Below are 13,682 nucleotides of genomic sequence, written 5' to 3' on the forward strand. Positions count from 1 at the left end.
CTGTGCTCATCTCTGTGTCTGTGGAACAGATGAGGCAATTTGGAGTGCCAGCTTGTTTTCCTTGTTTTTGGGCTGAGAGCTTTCCTGGCCAGGATGGCTGATGAGCCTGCTTGGCATCCTTGGAAGAAAATAAAATTACATTATTTACTGTTTGCAGCCTTAATTAAATTGGTCTCTAGGGGGGAAGGCCAGGCTGGTCTGCAGTTCAGGCAGCAAACTGACAGCAGGCTGCAGAAACACTGGTTACCAGCTGTGATGATGTTCAGGCTTTGAGCTTTAGGGAGAAGCAGTGTTGCTTAAAACACACAGCAAAGCATCCAAGCTGCTAATTGTCAGTAACAATGCTGCTAAAAAATAACGTTGGCTTTTGTTCTCTCTTTGGTTTTAACATAATCTGCTGTTGAGGAGTTTGGTTTCTGCTCCACTCCTCCCCCTCACCAGATGTATATGAAAGTTAGTGATTGTGTTCTGTTCAAATACACACTTATTGTATGCTATATAACATTTCAATACAACAGCATTAGAATCTATTTTCAGATTTTCACACTGGTTAGAAGCTCCCTAGAGTCCTTTATCTGAAGTGAGAATCTGCCATTCCAGGAGCAACTTAAATTTTCTGGTTTTATGTGCTGTAATCAGTGACTTCCTTAGGTGACTGCACTAGTTTATTAATTCATTTTGTCTCTTCCTCTCTTTATTGGGTGAGTTAAAGGTCACCACTGGGAAAAAAGAACTGTGTCTGCTTCTGAACTGTCAGGTCATAGAGTGTGGCAGGATATAGCAAAATACATTGCCTGAGAGAAAGATAATCCTGCTGAGGCTTTCTTAAGGCACCTGTGAAGTTTGTTTTGACAAGACTGGTCTCTGTGAACTGCAGTATTTACTGGGCCATCATTAAACTAGCAGTGATAACTGAAAAGCTCAGCACTTTCTGCCTTCAGTTTCTGTAAAACCAGGTGATTTTATTCAGTAGTAAGGCCCAGATGCCCTCCAAAATGGAACAGAGCAAATGTAAACCTGGGGGTTTGGAGCAAGTCAGCCATGTTTCATCTCTCACTTCTTCATGACCGTTGGTTTGTATCTCATTGAAACTGCCCTGTGGGCAATGAGCCACTGAGACACAACTTGAATCCTCCAGGAAAGGGAGATCTGTCTGGCTGAGGATAAATGGTGCCTAATGGGAGGATGTCTTGCATGAGCTGTTGACGCTCTGCAAGTGAAGTATGATGATAACAGCTTCATCTTGTGATGTTGTCTTAGCTGTTTTATCTTTCTTTGCAGCTTCCTGGGTACTCAGCTTCTATTTTGTTTGCTCCAGCAGAATTAAAGACTTCAGCTTCAGTCAGTGCTGTCTCCTCTGTTGCTGTGCTGAAATGTGATGTGTAACTTACTTTTCTGCTTAAATCCCCAGACAGCACAAAGGCCAGTGGAAAGAGAGTTGTGGGAGATGTGGCATACAATTCAGCAAAGGAAAAAGCTTCCTTCATCACCCCAGTTCCTGGTGGTGTTGGGCCCATGACTGTGGCCATGCTAATGCAGGTACTGAGCAGACTGTGCTCATCTCCTCTGTTTGTTGGGGGGTGTTGCTGCTGACCATCAGCACACTGCCAAAGCTGCTGTGCTCCCTTCTTGCTCTTGAAAAACCTAGTTAGGATTTCCAGCTTCTAGTCCAGACAATTTGTATTCAGTTAACTGAGGAAGATGGACTTCAAGGAAATGTTAGAACAGAGGTTTCTGGTTGGTCAGTTTTGGGAGGTTTTTTAGGGGTTTTTGAGTGTGGTCACTCAAAACCATGAGAAATGGGACTGTCTTACTCTGGCTGTAATTCTGAAACCATCCTTAGGGTGATTGGGTAAAAAGGAGAGTAACAGTATAAACCAGCTCCCTCTGTTTCCATGCTTTGCTGAAGAAACTCTGCTGGCACAGAACACCCCAAAAAACCCAGCACACTGGAAGATCAGTAAGAGGTAGATATGGTGGGATCTTTTTTTTTAAGAAAACAGAAAGCAGAATCTCATTTTGGATTATTAGCAAATGCTTTAATAAAAGCACTTTTGTTTAATCCCAAACAGAGACAGATAGGAAGGGCAAACCTTTCTGGTCTCTTTGTTAACCAGTGCACTTCAGGCAATGATGGTTGCTTTAATGCATTCACTTGCTCATTTTAGAGCACTGTGGAGAGTGCACAGCGTTTTCTGGAGAAGTTCCAGCCTGGAAAATGGACCATCCAATACAACCAGCTTACCCTAAAGATGCCTGTTCCAAGGTAATGCTGTCAAATTAAGGCACTCTAAGGTCTTCCTGAGGAAGCAGAGCTAAACTGCAGTGGTGCTGTGATATCTCTTGAAATGTCTTGAAGTATTCTTGGACTTTCACAGACTTTAGGCCAGCTAGATGGTTGCTGATTCAGGAAATAGTGAAAACCTTGTATTTTGGAAAATTTTCAGTCTGGCATGCCAAAACAGTAGTATCTTCAAATAGGAGTTGCTCAAATCCCCAAGGAGCAGCTGAAAATATGCAAAATACCATATGGGATCATAACACATTGCCTACAAAAGGCATTTGGGGAAATGGAGAGGTTGAGGAGAGGGGTTGTTGTTTGTTTTGGCCTTTGTTTATTTTTAGAAAGGCAGCTCTGAGAATGTGTAGTTGTAGTGTACCTGATATTTGTGGGATTGATTTATTTAACCAGTGGGGGTTTAAAGATTGACTTCTAAAATATAGAGTGTTTGTAGTTTATTCCACACAGAAGCTGGGAATTTGTGGAAGTCTTTGTCTAATAAACTCATCTTGCTCTTTTTCTTTAAGTGATATTGAAATCTCCAAGTCCTGCATGCCCAAGCCCATTGAACAAGTTGCAAAAGAAGTTGGCCTTTTCCCTGATGAGGTGGAGCTCTATGGCCAGACCAAAGCCAAGGTCCAGCTCTCGGTGCTGAAACGCCTGCAGAACCAGCCCGATGGCAAATACGTCGTTGTGACTGGGTAGGGGCCTCCTGAACTGACACATCATTTACAAGATGAAAAGAAATTTTATTAGCATGGCTTGTTGCTGAATTGTCTTTTGGTGGGGTGACTGTATGGGGTGCTCTGGTTTTAGTAAATCACTGAAAATGTAGTAGCTTGGGAAGTAGATGGATCACTTGTGGCAAACAGGGGGGATGTAGCTTAACATTTCTCTCCAGCAGATGAATTGTTTTGGTCTGCAGGTCAGGGTTATGAAGGGTAGACTGCTTCCTAGCCAAACTTCCCCTGGTCTAGTAGTCTGCTTTCAGTAGGAACTAATAAATTGTTTCAGAGCAAAGTTGTCAGCAGTTATGTGGTAATTTGCCAATCTCTTTCCAGTTTTGAATTGATGAAGATTAGCTGAAGTGTGAGCCAGTTCAGAATTTGAATTCTCATTAACTGCAATCACTGGATGACTGTTACATCCCTGGGATTTGATTCTCACCCACTACAAGAGTGTAATTGTGTCTTTTTTGCTTTGTTGCTGCAGAATAACTCCCACTCCCCTGGGAGAGGGGAAGAGCACCACCACTGTTGGCCTTGTCCAAGCCTTAGGAGCCCACCTTCACCAGAATGTCTTTGCCTGTGTTCGGCAGCCTTCTCAGGGGCCAACTTTTGGCATAAAAGGTATGATTGTTCTGTTGCTTGCAGTTGGCCTAAATAGACAAAGATGGCATTCAAAAATACTATTCTTCTTCTCTGCACTGTAGTTTTACATTATTTCTAGTTACAAGTGCATTTGTTTTAAGAAAAAAAGAACTTTGGGTAAGTTCTTCAGTTTTGTCTTCAAGGTGCTCTGTTGGGACTTAAACTCAGCTGCTCAGTGGTAGCTGCCCTGTTGGAGCCATTAAGCAAACAGATGGAATAGCCCTGGGCTGGAGACACCTGGATTGGTGTGGTCTGACTGTTGTCTCTCTGCAGGTGGAGCTGCAGGTGGTGGCTATTGTCAAGTTGTCCCAATGGAAGAGGTAATTCTTGATACAAAGCCTCATTGCCCTCACAGCTCACAGACCCTGAAGAGATACTGCAGTCAGATAACTTAGCAAATGTATGAGTTTATGACCTAGTGTAGCACTTGATAGAACTGGGTGCTTGATTTCAGCAAAGTTTGGGATTTTTGGCAAACAACCATCCTTGTGTTGTTTCAGAAGTGTGCCTTCCTGGTCAGGGAACTTCATAGAGCTAGGAATTCCCAGTTCCTCTCTTCCTTCCCCTTCTCTGCCTTGAATTGCTGTGTACCCTGGAGCAAAGTACATTCTGTGCCTCATTTTCCCAGTGCTGAAATGAAGATGATAATGGCTTAATGAATTTTGGAAGAATATTGCATAGTTCTGTTAGCTGTGGTGGCCACCGGCTCTTTCCGTGAGCTATTTTGGAGTATTTGTGTTTTAGATTACTAACATGAAGTGGGAAAAAGGAATTTGGGAATCGGCAATGCCAAGACCTCAGACTGGAGCATATTTCTGGTGTGACTTGGCAACAAGTAAAATTCTGTGTTTGGAGGCAGGGAATTAAAAAGCACGTGTAGCATGTGCTCTCGTGCCTCTCTCAGCTCTCAGAGTAATTGCCTGTAGAATTCTGCCTTTGTCTCATGCATTGTAGATTGACACAGGACAATTTCAGGAAGGAAAGTAAAAACGATCAAAAGGGCTGTTTGTTCTAATTGATGCAGCAAGTCCATAAAAGATAAAGATGTTCAGGAGGCAGAATATTGATTTAGTCACGTGCCAAGACCATGTGTGAAGAATAAATGTGACAGGAGAAATAACCTCCTCCTCTTTGGGAGTGTTAGTAAGACAAGCCAAAATACTTGACTGTGTGCTGCAGTGGGAAACAGCCACACTCTAGGAACCAAACTGGCTGGAATGGCTTTTTTTAAGTATGATCCCCATGATACAAATACACAGAGTTTTGTGGAGGTGTTTTAGTCAATGCATGTCTGGTAAAATTTAAAGTATCTGGAGTCACTAGTTAAAATAATGACCTTGATACATTATTAAATAATGCTGCATGCAGTTTTGATCCTATGAAAAAAAAAATAGCAAGTGAAACTTTTGAGTTCATACTGCAGAATGAAGGTAATAATAATTGCTTTTTGTTGGATACATGCAGAATGAGAAAACAATTATCATTTACTGATTAGGATTAATAATCAGTGTGTGACTAGCTGCATTTTGTTTTGGCTTTGTGGGTTTTGAGACTACAGTAACAAGGCTTCAATAAAATGGTGTTGTAAGGTATTCTGTCATATCACCTTTTCTAATATCCCCTTTTCACCTTCTTCCTTTGCTGTTTGGCTAGAGATGAAGAGGATTGTTTTAACCATACCCTTTACTCACCTGGCATAATCATTGGATCATTTCGGTTGGAAAAGACCTTTAAGCAAGTCCAACCATTCCTCCAGCGCTGCCAAGCCCACCACTGAATTGGGGACCACACTAAGTGTCCCCAAGTGCCACTGCATATTTCTGAAATACCTCCAGGGATGGTGACCCCACCACTTCCCTGGGCAGCCTGTTCCTGTGCTTGACAACCTTTTCCATGAAGAAATTTTCCCTCATAGCCAATCTAAATCCTTCACCAGCTTCACAGCTACAGTGCAGCCAGATAACTCATGTAGGCAAACCCACTCAAACTATGTTTTAATGAGATAGAACTAAGAAAACTACTAGCAGTGTCACTGTGTAGTACGTGGTCTACAAGCTCTGCCTGTGATTCTCTGTTTGGGTGGTTACCTTAAGCAGAGCTCTGTGCAACCACAGAGCTCCACTGCTAGTGCTGCACAAGGTTGTTAGTTCCAGTTTAGCTCAGACTCCCTTGTGGGAGCAGCAGCCACTTCAGCTAATGTGTGTGTGAAACCTGCTGTGCAAATGAGAGGGTCAGTAGGAGGGTGAAGAAGGAGCAATGCAGAACACAGAGTGTTCTGAGCGGGGTCTTTTAAGTGCCAAGGAGCCTGTGAAAGCTGTTAATAGTGGAAGGGAAAAGAAAAAAACAAACAACTTTTTATTTGGGAGCTTTGTTTTAGAAGTTTGTAAAATGACATGAATGTGGGGGAGGCATTTTTATGTTTTAAAGAAATTCTTTCCTCTCTTCCACATACTGCACTGAGCAATCTCTCCCCCTCCACCCTCACCCACTTTAACATTACTATTAATACTCCTCTTTCCATCTGTCTACGGTGAGTTGGAATAAATGAAAATTGCAGCAGGATGAGGTAACTGATATGTTCCATGTCCTCTAGTTTAACCTTCACCTCACTGGTGACATCCATGCCATCACTGCAGCCAACAACCTGGTCGCTGCCGCTATTGACGCGCGCATGTTCCACGAGCTGACTCAGTCTGACCAGGTACAGTCCTTCCTTCCCTCGTGTCTGACCCCAGCCCACTTTGGCCAGGCTGCTCTGGGTGTGCCAGCAGTGCTGATTAAATGCTTGTTTCTTTTTGCAAGGCTCTCTACAACCGTTTGGTGCCGTCTGTCAATGGTGTCAGGAAGTTCTCAGACATCCAGATCCGAAGGCTGCAGGTGAGCTCACTGCTTTCTCCTTGGTTTCTGGTTCTGGTCCATTTACTTATCCTTTAGGTAGGCAGAGCTGTGTTACAGAAACCCCTGTGTTGTCCTTTAGGTCATTCTGCTGGCATTTGTTTTTTGCACAAAGTGTGCAGAAGTGTGGTAACCCTTCATACAGCGCAGAAAACAGATGTAGGAAGGGGAGGAATCATTGCTATAACTCTGTCAGATAATCTATGATTAACACAATGGGAAGAAATAGAGCTTAGTGTCCTTTATTAGTGGTGTCACTTCAGTGTCCTTAATGCAGTTTAAGAAGGACCAGAATCAGTCTCTGTACCTAACACACATTTACAGCTAGAGCTTAGTGGTTCCCATGTGACAGCTGTGTAGATAATGCAGCACACAAAAAAAATGCAATTCATAAAATTCAGCACAAAAAGAACATACAGAATTTTCTTTGTCTTACCCAGATGGAGAAAACAAAGAAAAATGAGAAAAAACACCTGTTCCCTACATGGTAAATTTCTCCTCAAAAAAAAAAACCCACAAAAAAACACACAAAAAAAAAGCAAAAAACCAACACACACACAAAAAAAAAACCAAGACCAAAAAAATCCCCAGAGAATTCCCAGTTAGATAAGTAGCCCTGTCATTAAATGCAGTCCCTGAGCAGCCCACAGCTCCTCTGATCCTCAAAACTTAAGGGCATGTGCAAGTTCGCGTTGGCTTCTGCAAAAATGAGGATTAGCAGATGAATGGTTTTGCACTGGGCTTGAACCTTGCAGCTAGGAGGAGAGACTGAGCCCTGCTGAGCTCGTTCAAGGTACAAGCCTGTTTTGTACAGTGTTCAGGCTGGATCAGTTGCCCATTTGGAAGTCAGGAGCAATAGTCAGACTACTTGGAAAGGTAAAACTCTGATATATTAATTGGTTATAATGTCTTAAGCCATTAGAGAATGTGTGGTTTGCTTCCATTGCTGAGCAAGAAATGATGTCATTCTGCTTGGTGTTCTTGATGGGCTGCTGAGGGAACTCTACCCTAACCACTCTTCTGGTTATTAAATGTCAAGATGTGAACAGAAGGCTAATACTCCAGAAAGATGGTATCTCTGTCATTGTTGTTGTTTATTTCCTTTTCTAAATGATATGCTTGAAGAGGAAAAGAACAGACTTTCTTCTTCCCTGCTGTTCTTCAGAAGAAAAATATGACTTAACTGTCTGGTTAATTAAAAAACCTTGCTTGTTCATAAATCAACTGTATCGTTTCCCTCATGCCTAAGCTTGTGCTTCTATCAGGCTTCTTGAGATAATTCTTCTCTCAATTAAGCAACTTGGCAAAGTGCCCATCCTCTCAGTGTGTTCAAGATCAGCTTTCTGGGATGCTGACAGCCTTGTGACTGAATTGTTTAATTCCTCCTTTGTGCTGCTTTAACCAGCATGCTGAAAGCAGTGCCTTTAAATCCGTGTGCCTGTGTGCAGTGACCCCAGGCAAACTGAGGAGAAATGGATGTGAGCATGTGAGGCTAATGACAAGGACAGGGCGTGGAAGGAAGTGCAGAGCTGTCTCTTACTCTTTCTGCAGGTGCCTTGCACAAAGCTTGGTGACGGTCTCCCCTAATGAGCTCCATTGTCTGCCTTGTCCTTTCCAAGCTGGGCAGCAGCAAGCTCTGTCCACTGTAAGCTGATATGGATCATCTTATCTTGTTGTAGGGTCTGGAACAAAGGATCACAAAAAGGCAGCCCCTCCTTATTTCTGAATGTGCAAATGCTGCTGCCAAAGCCTCAGTGCTGCAGTAAAAGGTTCATTTCTGTGAATATTTTCACTCTACCTCTTATTTGTCTTTTCTTCCTGTAGAAACTGGGCATTAACAAAACGGATCCTATGGCTTTGACAAAGGAAGAAGTAAATGCATTTGTGAGACTGGACATTGACCCAGGCACCATAACATGGCAAAGAGGTACTAGAGACATTAAATAAAAGAAAACTTGTCAAAAGAGACATTTGTAGTTGCAGTTGAACCTGTGTTTCCTGGGAAAGGGGGCAGAACTGGTTCCTCCTTCCCTAGGTTTGGTGGGATAGTTGCCTGCAGCTGGGATCCCATATCTGAAGGATCTAACACAGGGGCTTGAATCTGCTCTGAATTCACAAACACTGAGTTTGCTAATGATGACAGTTTGTGTTTCTGGATTTGTCAGTCACTGAGAGAGTTGCATTTGGCAACTGTAGCCAACAGCCTTTTTACCTTTCTAATCTGTGAGTAAGGAGAGGATTCTGCTCTGGAATTAAACTCAGGGAATTAAACTGCCCACTTGCTCTGTTGGGGACTGACAGCAAATGAAGACCAGATTTTTTTAAAAGTTTTTAAGGATAATTGAAGGTAGAATGATTCTCTGATCTGGCAGATGTAATATTTCACTATCAAAAGAATTTTAAAAGATTACTTTTTTCCTGAGTTAGGCTCCAAGTGTATTGCTTTTACTTCTTTCTTTTGAAATACAGTATGAAATGTATTCTCCAGAATTTGCTTCATAACCTGTAATGAGACTAAAGTAGTCTGCCTCATGGGAAATACTTCATAAAACACTTGGAAAATTTCAAGCATATAGAAGGAAACAGCAAATTTAAGCCAGTGTTTCATAGTTTGTGTTTCCAAGGTAATTTGACTTAATGGAGCTATATAAAACAATTCTCACTAAATGATAGTATCTGACCATTTTATCACTTAACTTATAAAGTGTTAATTTTATTTCTTTCTGACTGCAGTAGTTTCCTGGATTCATATTGGTTAATGATGGTGAAAAATCAATTGGAATAACATTATCAGTTCTGCTTTTCAGAGAAGCTTTGGTCTGGTGGTTAATGCACACAAAGGGATGCAGACTCCCTCTGAATGCAGTGCAGGCTCTGGTGTATCTCTGGGTATCTTAATTTCATTGCAGTTTTTGTGTAAGAATCATGTTGAGAAGCACTTGCCATTCTTTAGGAGAGGAGGATTTCTCAAAGTGCCATCTTCTCTTCATTGGTGACATGGCTGGGTGTTTGTTGTAGGGCAAAGATGTGAATTTGTGGCTCGGCAATGTGACATCTTACCTCTCTGCATTCCTTGCAGTACTGGATACAAATGACAGATTCCTTAGGAAAATCACCATTGGACAGTCTGCAACAGAGAAAGGCTTCTCACGGACGGTAATTGTTCCCTTTTCTCACATGTTTAAAAAGTGCTTTGAAAAAGGTGTTCCTGAAGGAAGTTTAGCTGTAGCTCCAGCTATTTTCCTCTTTGACCATTATCTTGTTAAATAGAAAGCAGAAAGTCTCAACTGAACTGTTAAATTTTAACTGTTCAGTGCTTAATTTTCTCTTCCCTCCTTCCCTGTTGTCTCACCAATATTGGCTTCCCAAACTGGGATGTGTGTGGCATTACAGTGGTCCAGGAGTGCCCTTTGTAAAGCTGGTCATGACAATGGTTCATCTTCACTACTGCAGGTGTTTTGGGTGGGGTTTATCCAGCCAAAACTAGACACAGAATCTGAGCTTGCCTAGATTTATTGTATAATCAATAGAGAAAAAGAGGAAATTGGGCTGTGACTCCCCTCATCCCTTAAGTAACTGTCACATTTATAGTTCAAATGAATTGTGCTCAGAAAAGCCTCTTTCTTTTCACTTGAAATGTCCTTAGGGTCCTTAGCTTCCCTAAGGTGGAAGTGTCTGCATTATGTCAGATGAATTTTACCCTACATTTCCTATAGAATCTGGTTGTTCTGCTGGTGGGCTTTTTGTCTTTTACTGTATTGTTTAGCAATGATCAGATGAGTTAGTGAGCTCAGTCTTCAAAAATATAATTTGTAAGTGTTATGTGTTCTTACATGAATCACTAATGTTCGTGCCAGGAGAGACACGTAATAGCAATAGAATGAGTAGGTTTTGTTTAATTTTGCAGGAAAAAAAATCCGGTTTAAAATGGCCAGATGAAATGAAGTGTTCTGAGAGCAATGCTTTGGATTTCTTGCATATTCTATGTCTGTATTTTTTTCTTTCTTTTCTTCATTACAATGGTGATGATTTGCCTTGTTTCAAGAATTGAACAGAGGCAAGAATTGCTGGGAGGGAATCTTAATGAGTTCACGTCCTTCATTCATCTCTTGCAGGCTCAGTTTGACATCACAGTGAGCAGTGAAATCATGGCAGTCCTAGCCCTGGCTGATGGGTTGGATGATATGAAAAAGCGATTTGGCAGAATGGTGGTAGCTTCCAGCAAAAAAGGACAACCAGTTACAGCTGATGACCTTGTAAGAGCCATTGCCATTAAATGCTTTCTCCTATTATTTCTGGAAGTCCTTGGATTAAAAAGCAGAGAGATAGTTGTATGAAAAACTAAATAAATTAACATATAGAAGAGCAAAGATAAAATCCTGGCCCCTGCAGTTAATGAAGGTTATTTTCCTTCAGTGTGGCACCTTCACACCTCATCCAGAGAGGGTGTGTGTGTGACCTGGGCAGGGACAAGGGTCCTGTGGGATGTGCTGTGTGTCAAGTTGCAGCTGGCACCATAGGAGTTACAGGGGAAATACATGGTGGCTTCTACATAAAAAGCATGTTTATGAATCAGGACTCAAAATGCATCCTGCTGGCCATCCTGTTTCTTGGGCTCCCTGGAGTGAGGAAAACATTGAGCAGGAGCAAAGCATTTGCAAATTCAATTAGAGACAATGAAATATCTTCTGGGAGTCTGTGAATGCTATAAAAGCCAAAGCATTTGCAAAAAGTGTGTGTTCTCTGTAAGGCAGCCTTTGATGAGGGACACAAGTGTTTAATTTCCCTTCATGAAATGCTGAATGTCATGGTGCTGGTGATGCCTGTTACCAGTGTGTAAAGCAGCCATTTCCAGCTGCAGCACTGTTTTGCAGCTCTCCCTCCAATAATTGTTAGTTCCTGGCAGGTCTGTGGGGTGTGTCAAACAGCACTTTCCCAATGGTGCTTCAGCAATGCCCTGTGTCCCTGGCACTCCTTCCTGACCTGTGTCCCCAGCTAGGTGGGACAGGGCATTAAGGCTTACCCAGCACTTCCTATCTTGCTGCAGGTTTTCTGTTTCCTTGCATTCTGGGGGGATGTGGGAGTGTTGTTTATTTGTTTTACTTCTCCCAGGATCAGCCTAAGAAACAATAGATGGATGGCCTGACTCTGGCCTTGCAGGAAGAGTGCCTGGCTGGAACAATTTATCTGTAAATCCCTATGTGAGACATTGGTTGGGAATGAGAAAGAGCATGAGCCAAAGTTCTGTAGGCAGCTTTGAGATTTTAATTCCTACACCTAGCATGCTGCCAGTTTAACTTGAGTAACTGAGTTAAACCCTTTTTCTGGGAAACAGGAGTGTTTCTTACTGCCCATCAGCCTTGTAGGCAGAAGGTTTGGCTTGGGAGTTTCTTTGACTTTTCTGTAGAGTCCAGGTGATAGAAGTCTTTCATCTCAATTTTTTTTTAACTTTTTAAAAAATCTAATTATATTTAATTCTGTCCATTCCAATTGCAGAATGGAGGATGGTATCAGACATCCAACTTGTTCTCTGGTTTGTTATGTTTGCACTTGATGGCAGCCAGTGGCTGATGTTGTTAGGACCATGTTACCCTCTCCTCATGCAGGCAGAAATGTGATTGTAGAGACCAGGCTGGGTCCTGCTGCTGTGATGCAACCAATGTCATGAGAGTGCTACCAGGAAATGCAAAAAAAAATCTGGGAAGGAACATGGAATCAAAAACTGATTACAGGTTTTGGGGATGGGATGTATGAAGTGTGCTGAGCAACATGGGTCTGAAATGTCACCATGGAAATCTTGCTCTGCAGATTTCATTATTGTGGAGATGAGTGAAGTTTAAAGCTTTTCCATTAAATGTTAAATAAGCTTTCATGTGGCAAGATTGAAACTAATGAAACAAAGCAGTGAATGTCTTAGAAAGAAATAGTCTTTCATGTCTTTGAGTGCTGCAAGTCAGTTGAAATTGAAAGGGAAGAAAAAGAGATTATGGGTCAAGGTTTTCATAGCTGCTGTGAACATTTGGCTCAGGACTCACGACAGCAATTTAGTTACTTTTTCAAGTGCTGGATAACAGCTGGTTTGGTTTCCACTGGACTGTCAGTCACAAAAATGGCCAAACCCACATCTTTTCTTCCCAAAGCACATGAAATCATAAACTTTCATTGCTCAGGAAGCAGAATTCAGCAGAGTACGTGGCTGCACCTGGGAGGAAATGTCGGCTCCAGTGTTTGCCTTTCATGTCAGTCTGGTTGTTCTCATCAGCATAAAGGTTCACTTTCAAAGTTATTTCTGCACAAGAGACTTGAGCAGGATGTAGCAGGTTGTTATGACATTTTAAGGCCAATATGTAGACAAAGTTGCTGAAAAGAAGGAAGAAAAATCCAGGATAAATGGACCTACAAAATCTAAGAACATTTATTTCTGCTGCTGCATGGGCTGCAGTAAACCATACTTACTAAGAGGTTACTGCCTTGCTGCTCTTACCTGCTGACCTTGCCATAGCATTGAAATATGAATTAATTGTTCTTTTTGCCTTTGCTACAAAGTCATGGCCCAGCAAGGTCACAACCAAGAGGCTGCTCCCACCAGAAATCACAGCTCCTCTTACAGGAATGTAAAAGTCATTTTTCTGCTTTGCTCTGGCTAGAGTTAGTTCTATGTTGAACAACTTCTGGTACCAAAAACCCTCGAAGACAAAATCAGAGCCTTTACACTACATAGGAACCATCTCAAGGTCTTGGTAGATCTGGAAACTGATTGTCCTTTTTTCTTTTAGGGAGTAACTGGAGCTCTGGCTGTCTTGATGAAAGATACTGTTAAACCAAACCTCATGCAGACACTAGAGGTGAGCACAGGTTATTTGGTTCTTTCTTGGCTCTGAGAAGGCACTTACTGATTTAGTTAATTCATCACAGTCAGTGTGGCTCAGCTCAGAGTTGGGGTTTGCTGTGGTTTTGTGCTCAGGCCTGGGTTCCTCCTAGCTCTGCCACTGGCATGTGGGACAACCCTGAGCAAATGCACTAAAATTTGCTGTGTCTTTGGTCTCTTGTCTTTAATGTCAAGAAGTGGTTTGGGAATTTAAATGGTGTGGATGAAGGAGAATGACAAAGAGTTGCTGGGATTTAGCCATCCTTTT

The 13,682-nt window shown here is 42.1% G+C and overlaps 1 protein-coding gene across 4 annotated transcripts in view; it reads left to right on the top strand.

Moving 5' to 3' along the window:
• The window catches only part of MTHFD1 (methylenetetrahydrofolate dehydrogenase, cyclohydrolase and formyltetrahydrofolate synthetase 1), a 49,710-nt gene that overhangs the window by 16,491 nt on the left and 19,537 nt on the right, over positions 1-13,682 (top strand). For all 4 annotated transcript variants that reach the window (XM_074542231.1, XM_074542229.1, XM_074542230.1 and 1 more), the window contains exons 9-19: positions 1,412-1,539; positions 2,169-2,266; positions 2,809-2,982; positions 3,494-3,630; positions 3,925-3,971; positions 6,245-6,352; positions 6,454-6,528; positions 8,371-8,473; positions 9,626-9,702; positions 10,662-10,802; positions 13,323-13,391. In XM_074542231.1, coding sequence (XP_074398332.1) covers positions 1,412-1,539; positions 2,169-2,266; positions 2,809-2,982; positions 3,494-3,630; positions 3,925-3,971; positions 6,245-6,352; positions 6,454-6,528; positions 8,371-8,473; positions 9,626-9,702; positions 10,662-10,802; positions 13,323-13,391 — 1,157 coding nt within the window. The remainder of the gene's footprint in view (positions 1-1,411; positions 1,540-2,168; positions 2,267-2,808; positions 2,983-3,493; positions 3,631-3,924; positions 3,972-6,244; positions 6,353-6,453; positions 6,529-8,370; positions 8,474-9,625; positions 9,703-10,661; positions 10,803-13,322; positions 13,392-13,682) is intronic.

Source organism: Zonotrichia albicollis, chromosome 6, assembly GCF_047830755.1.
Source record: "Zonotrichia albicollis isolate bZonAlb1 chromosome 6, bZonAlb1.hap1, whole genome shotgun sequence".
NCBI classification, from domain to species: Eukaryota; Metazoa; Chordata; class Aves; order Passeriformes; family Passerellidae; genus Zonotrichia; species Zonotrichia albicollis.